The sequence below is a fragment of the Lytechinus pictus genome, chromosome 18, assembly GCF_037042905.1.
Source record: "Lytechinus pictus isolate F3 Inbred chromosome 18, Lp3.0, whole genome shotgun sequence".
Lineage (NCBI taxonomy): Eukaryota > Metazoa > Echinodermata > Echinoidea > Temnopleuroida > Toxopneustidae > Lytechinus > Lytechinus pictus.
Genome location: NC_087262.1, coordinates 15,974,146 through 15,981,467, shown reverse-complemented (window position 1 = coordinate 15,981,467; position 7,322 = coordinate 15,974,146). Strand labels below are relative to the sequence as shown.

Below are 7,322 nucleotides of genomic sequence, written 5' to 3'. Positions count from 1 at the left end.
TGCGCCCCGCGTGCCCTTAAATTTGTGTGCACTTATTTCTGTTTTGTTTGTCTGCTTTCTGAGGCGGAAAACGAATAAACTTCCCCTTTTAAATATACAGTTTTAATGTGCAATGTTATACATTGCATGATGCATTACCAACAACTACAGGCCTAATTTGTTGTGTTTGTTTTTTCGCTTTTAGGAGGAGGAACGGATAAACTCTTCCTTACGTGTGTAAAGCAGTTATAAAATGTGTCCATTTGCGTTTTGTAATCGCGAATGTCCATCATGCGATGTTACAACAAGCACTTAACCGTACCCATCATGGGCTTTTATTTATGTGCATCTTAATGTATGTTTGTTCACTTTTAGTATACAGATTATTGTTTTACACTATACTGTTATGTGATTATGGTGTGCTACCATCATAATTAAAAAAAAAAGTAAATGTGATTTTTTTATTTTATTAATTTTTATTATTTTTATATCTTATTTTATTCTATTCTATTTTTTTTTTTTTTTTTGGGGGGGGGGTGTAATTTTCAAAAATAAACCAATAATATCGTCTCTTCCCATAGCCGTGATGTGTACCTAAAGTACGTCTTCATCTCTCTTGAACAGATTTTCCTAGCATCCGAACTATCAATTTTGCCCAGCTTCTCTTTTTTTTATTCGTCTCTCTTCATTTTTTTCTATTCCTACTCACATGTCATTTTCACTCTTTTTCACTCTTGACCCACGCCCCTTCCCCTCTCTCTGTCCTTCCCTTTCTCGCACCCTCCATTCCACCATCTGTTAATGCAGATTTGTCTGTCCCTCCACCGACCTTTCTCCCACTTTTCGCAGCATCGCTTCCACCCCTTCTTTCTCTTTCTCTCCCTCACCCCTCGCCCCGCTCACGCATACCACGCTCTACCACCCTATACAGGGACACTATACCACCCCTTCTTATACTCCCCTCTCTGGTCATTGGCGTATCTAAGAATAAAAACACACGACGCGAAGCCTAAAACTGCGTCATTTCCAACGTCTGACACCGAGAGCTCTTCCAATTTATATAAAGAGTATTATCATGATTATACAGTTGCACAACCCAACATATTGCCAATACTGTTCATTTTAGTTTTAGTTCACTCTTTAATATGTCGCCTTCAGATTTTTTGTTATTTTTTTTTCATAAGGAAACTAATTTCGACATGGAAATTTGTCGAATGAGTAATTATTGGGATGCCTGATTTCAAATTTTTTTTTTTAAATTGTACTTATTTTTCTAATGTCATCAAGTAATATCAAAACATTATTATAATCTATAAGTTATCAGCTCTTTTAATGTTATATGAAAGGACATGGCGAAATTTTTAATTTAAAATCATTTACTCACTTGTAAGCCTATATAATTGAAATGGAAATTTAAACTTCTAAAAACATATCCTACTCTAAGTATGCGTACTTTTATGAAATTGTATTCTCTTTCCTTTTTTTTTCATTAAGAAGTTACCGTAAAGTCAGGTTTTTAGCTTCAGATGGAGGGGTCTCAAATATTACTTTTGATTATTCTAAAAGTAAAAAAAAATACAACCACAAACAAACAAGCACAATCATAATAAACAGGTGCTCACTACATAGTAAATTCTATACAGGGTTATATATATATTTTTAATTTATTCAATTTCATCAAAACAATGCACTGAACTTTACTTTTAATGCTGATTTAATCGAATGCGGATATAAAACTATGACTAAGTTATCTTAAAATGAATAGTTCGATTATAACTGAAATATTATCTATCTGTTAAATACCCGATAAAACATTGTCTGTCATCTATTATGCATTTCGTCAACAGGTCGGCATCAACGGAACACGCAAATGCCGAATTATTTTCACTTAAAGTGAAATACAAAATAATATCATATTCATCTCTTCACCCAATCATTAGGGAGTTTGTATTACTTACATGGACATCATTTTAAGAATGTAGTGGGTCTAATCAATCGCAAGTCCCAAATGCGTGCTGTTGATTGGTTGAAAATCAAGTTGCGCATGATTTTTAGAGTTGCGATTGATTGCAACTCTTTCTGCAACGGGCCCCTGATCGATGTATGACGAATCAAATCACGTTTATCAAACCGAATAATTTGACAAGAAAAAATCCATGTAGCAGAATATTTGCCTCAGGTAAAACAAACAACAACAAATAAATGCTTGTTTAGCTTTTATTTAATCAAATAACACTATTCAATATATGAATTGATGAGGAGGTTGATTTTCTGTTATAAGAATGATATAAGTTTGAAATTTGTATTTTAATCAGTTTTTTTTCCCGATAGATAAATAAAATATTAACTGGAAATAAGTATACTACTTTTTTAATTCTTAAAACCATTTGTTTGTTTAAAAAATGGCAAAGCTTATAGTAACGATTTAATTATTAAAAGAAAAACATAACACAAATTAAGGGGAAAATATGGAAATCATACAAAATCGGATAAAATTGTACTTCCGAATATTTCCGATGAATAAATTATTCAAATTTATTCACGAATAATTCCAATCGTAGATTAAAAAAAAAAGTTATATAATTATGAATTTGGAAGTAAAACAGCTTTTTGAAGCCTCTTATTTTGACGAGACTTGAGCTTCTCTTAGATCAAAACACATGGAATCACCTCCTTTACAAGCTGCAAGCTGCCAATTAAAGCAGTCTGAAGCTCAGCTAAACATCATTCACCAAATCGAATTCTTCAAAATGAAGTTTCGAGAAAGAAAAATAGACATAATGTGCAACACTTAGCAGGGCTACCCCTTTTATTGTCGTTTGGTTACAACTAATTATAGTGTGCTTAGGGTGCTACAAAAGAGCCGTTTCATTGTTAATTAAGAAGACGGGATGGGGGAGATCTTGAACAGTCGGAATGGGTTTCTTGTATTGTGGCCCGAGAACCGTTGGATCTATTCAACGTCATCCCGGTGAAAGGTTTTTGGCATGAATGCATAGATTGCGAAACAATGCGCGCGCATGGTGAGCTGGGGATCTTTGAAAAGGTGTCTGATTAGGATGCGAAAGGGGGGAGTAGTGTCTGGGAAGTCTAAGACTGGAGTATTTAAGATGTCTGGCTCACTTTCACCCCATCATTCTGTCAGAAACCCTAACCACGACAACATCACTCTTATCATTACTTAAGTATCTCTCAAATTTGAAGTGTAAAATTAACTGAAGTCACAAAAGTGTGTTTTGTGCAAGCTTCGACCAGAGATTATTTTGAAAAGAATACCTGCAAGGATCATCGTCAACGAAGTGCTACATTCCAGAGAGCTGATAGGAATCCAACCATCGACAACCACCGAGGCAACCTTCGGAAACTCATCGGCGGATCTTCGCTCTACTCTTGGAATACCTCTAAGGACTTTTAACCATGCATCTTTCATCTCATCTCCACCTGGCGGCAATCGTCTGCATCTGCATCACCTCATCGAGTGCCTTCTTCGCGCCGTTCCTTCACGAGACGGCCTCGGCATTGACAGACGACGTCGTCACCTCGACCCGCACCAGGAGGAATACTCTACCGCTCAGCACACCGGATGTCCTCGACCACGGGCTCGTCAACGGGATCCAGCATGTGGATAAGAACTCGTCAACGATGTTCATGGTGGAATTGTTTGAATCTCTTTACACTGGACATAATCTTGTTAACCCTTCCAAGGAGGAATGCCGTGCCATTGAGAAGGCGGACACCGTTCGGAGCTACATTGGTGCCGTAGAAGGTAAGATCACAATTTTCGTGCATACCGTTTTTCTTAAATTTCGAATTTCTTAAGTGTATTTTGTTGAATGTGTGCAGGTAAATCATGCAATTGGATTCTAAAATTTGAGAACAAATTTAATTCAAATTCCATGTCTTTTATTCTCAGACATGTTTCAATTTAATAATATTTCTTGTACAAGTCGTCGATTTTGTGTTTAAAGAAAACTCTTATTATTGCAGTATGCATTTTGTGTGTAAAATCTGTTCTACAAATATTGCAGTGTCGAAAATATCTCACGGCAAATGTACAAGACTAAATTTAAATCGAATTAAGTGAATAAAAATTGTTTTTGTAATGTTCCGAGAATCAATAGTATTGCATGATTAACCTATTTGTTTACTTTTCTATTATTGTTCGATTTTTTTAAGTATTCCTTTTTCAAGATGTTAGAGGTTTCAATTTTGTTTGTTTATGGCCAAATGAAGTGCAACGTATTTGGTAGTTTGTTTTAAGGAGCGTATAAGGGTATTGTGAAATTGATGGCTTCTGTGGAAGGGGTCAATATTACCATAGCCCTTATCCAAACTTCTGACATAAACAAACTGAACTAATAAAGTATGCAAGGCGAATGTGACACTGTTTTTGTTTCCGGGTTAAATTGTTGTCAGATTGACGAAATCAAATATTGAAACCTTTTTCATATTTCATGGGAATATGCTGTTCAGGGGGACGGGTGTAAACAAACAGTTATTCATTATTGTCAAACTACCTGAAACCAAACCATGTGCTCGGCGAGTCGAGTCTCATTCATTGACTTCATTTTGGAGTCTTAATTTTGCTTCACCTCTAAACACCTGTACCAAATGGCTACTCCAAGAAATTGTGCCCCAAATTGTTTTCTAATTAACTCGTCTGAGCCTTTCCGTTACCGTGTAATCCAGTGGATTGAAAAGGGGTATTCACCTAGAAAACGATTAACCCCCTAACACCCGCCATCTCACAAAAGATGCGGACAAAAGGGGTGATTCGAGACACCTTTGTTTGATGCTTCACCCGAACGCTGAAGTTCGAGTTCTCTGTGTGACGAGCATGGCGGGGAAGCGCTTTTCATTTGAGGGGGTAGCTTCAATAGCCTGGCTTCAGATACCTTTGTGTGGGAAACCTTACTGGGTTGGGACTAAGTGGGTTAATTTGGGGTTTCTTGAAAAGAGGAAGGGTCCAGGGACAAAGCTATAAATTGATACGTCGCACTGGTACACTGTGAAAGATGGAGTTAATAATATACTCGTCTGGAATCGACCTGGAACAGACAGAACTATTAATAGGATTGATTGGTCCTCGAATTTTCTTAAATACAATTTTATGTTTATAACAGCCATTACTCAAACCGTTGAGAGTAATAAATACTAGTATGTTTTTAAATGGTAAACAGCTTTATTTTGATCATACATTTATTTTTAATTGATATTTTAACTAATCGATTGTTTTCTTTTCTTTATTTTCTCTTTCAGATGTAAGACCAACGGATCTTGCGATGACATGGCACACCTCCTTCCCGACATTCGACCACCCCATCGACGAGGCCGTCCATCTCGCCGAGCTCCGAGTCCGACTCAATACCACCTTCGACCACCCGTCTCGCCGATTCGTCATCCAACTCCACCAGTGGGTCAACGTCTCCTGCGACGAGGACTTGTGTCAACAACGCAAGCTGATCCACTCAAGGAACATCGACGCTCGCCACGACGACTTCGATGGCCGAGAGGTGTTCGACATCACCAAGGTTGTCCACCAGTGGATCACAATGACCAATGACGCAACATCACCAGTCGAGTACAGCATCGAACTTCGAGCCAAACCAATCGTCGAACCAACCGTTGACCACGACATGGAAGTACTCAAAGCCCTCATTGCAGCCGACATTCACGAAGATGTCGACATTGAAGTGGACTCAAATGACGTTCCCATCTTCGGCGACGTCGAATCATCTACCAGTCCGCTCACCGTCAAAGACGTCACGCTCGTTGTCTTCTCCCGTGCACCAAGCTCGCCGATCATCCTCTCCGACGCTTACAACTCAGTGCGTGCCCGTACTCGTCGATCAACAGACGAAGCTCGCCGACGCAAGAAGGAGAAGGAACAACGCAAACACCAACGTGACGAACACAAGCAGAGGTTGGCCGACAAGCTTCGACAGGAACGTGAACGCAGTGGACCTTGCCGTCGTGTTGATATGGACGTCGACTTCGGTCGCATCGGCTGGGACGAGTGGATCATCTACCCAAAGCAGTTCAACGCCTACCGTTGCGTCGGGACCTGTGCTGGACCTCTGGATAGCGGCGACAACCCAAGCAACCACGCCATCATGCAGGATCTCCTCCGACTCAAACAACCCGAGAGGAGGACACCAGAGCCTTGCTGCATACCTACCAAACTCAAACCACTCAGCATGCTCTACTTCGAAGAGGGATCCGTCTTGGTGCGTCACCACGAGGACATGATCGTACAGGAGTGCGGTTGCCGGTAACCTGACATCGTCTTTGATTTGAACTTTGAACAATTTGCCAAAAACATTATTTTGAATCCCCACATGGTTTGGGAAGTCAAAAGAGACTCACACAGCAATCTTAGAGACCTTGCAATCTTAGTGATTTTTAATTATCGTATGTTTTGTGAACCCTTCGATTGATTTTCACTGCGATTTTTAACTTTGTGTTATCTTTATTTTATGAAAGAATGTCTTTTCATAACTGTTATTTTCGACTTGAAGCGATTTGTTAGGACGGGTACAAAGCACATGGGGGCGCGGTACCACATACAATAACGCACATGAACTATCGTCCAAAATTCACGTCTATATTGACATTGAAAATATGACGCAGAGAGATTTTTTTTCTCTTGAAGTTTAGCGACGGTCTTTTTTAATATAACCGTTTTTATCGCTACCAATCATTTTCAACGGTAATGAAAATAGAAATAATGTACTCAGTACTAAAATTATTATATCGTTGTAGATATGAGAACATAGCCCTAGCTATGCATTTTAAAATGTAATAATATATATTGTATATTTCCGTGTAAATTATGAATTCAGAGAATATGCATATTATTGAAAATAAATCAATTATAAATTTCACATCAATTTCGTCCTCGATTAGTTTGTAACCAGTTTCCATTATACTAGGGCTATATTGCTGCTCCCGTCTGAAACATTGTGGTACCCATACTTTAATGCAACAATCACATTGGTGAAACCGACACCATACCGAGATATTGCGTTATTTCCAATGTCATTTGGGGTCGGTTTCATTGGTGTGGCTGTAGCATAAACTGCCGAGTGCATTCTTATATTAGGATAGTCCTTGCTTGAATATTATCTGATAGAACCCAAAATCATTTTGAGGAGAAAAGACATGCAAGAATGAGAGGGTAAATGAGATAAAATAGAGGGAGAGAGAGAGAGAGAGAGAGAGAGAGAGGGGGGGGGGGACAGAGTGAAATAGAGATGGATAGGAGGAAGAGAGAGGGGTGGGAAGATAGTGAGCGGTAGAAAGAGATCATGTTCCTACAACATAGAGAAGTGAGAAGAGGTGAG

General features: G+C 38.8%; 1 protein-coding gene across 1 annotated transcript; it reads left to right on the top strand.

Annotated features, from left to right (window-relative positions):
• The first annotated feature begins 3,101 nt into the window (after nucleotides 1-3,101).
• Nucleotides 3,102-6,863, top strand: LOC129282227 (nodal homolog). Its single transcript, XM_054918155.2, has 2 exons — nucleotides 3,102-3,745; nucleotides 5,239-6,863. The coding sequence occupies exons 1-2, from the start codon at nucleotides 3,397-3,399 to the stop codon at nucleotides 6,252-6,254; spliced, it is 1,365 nt and encodes a 454-aa protein (XP_054774130.2). The 5' UTR covers nucleotides 3,102-3,396; the 3' UTR covers nucleotides 6,255-6,863.
• The last annotated feature ends 459 nt before the right edge of the window (nucleotides 6,864-7,322 follow it).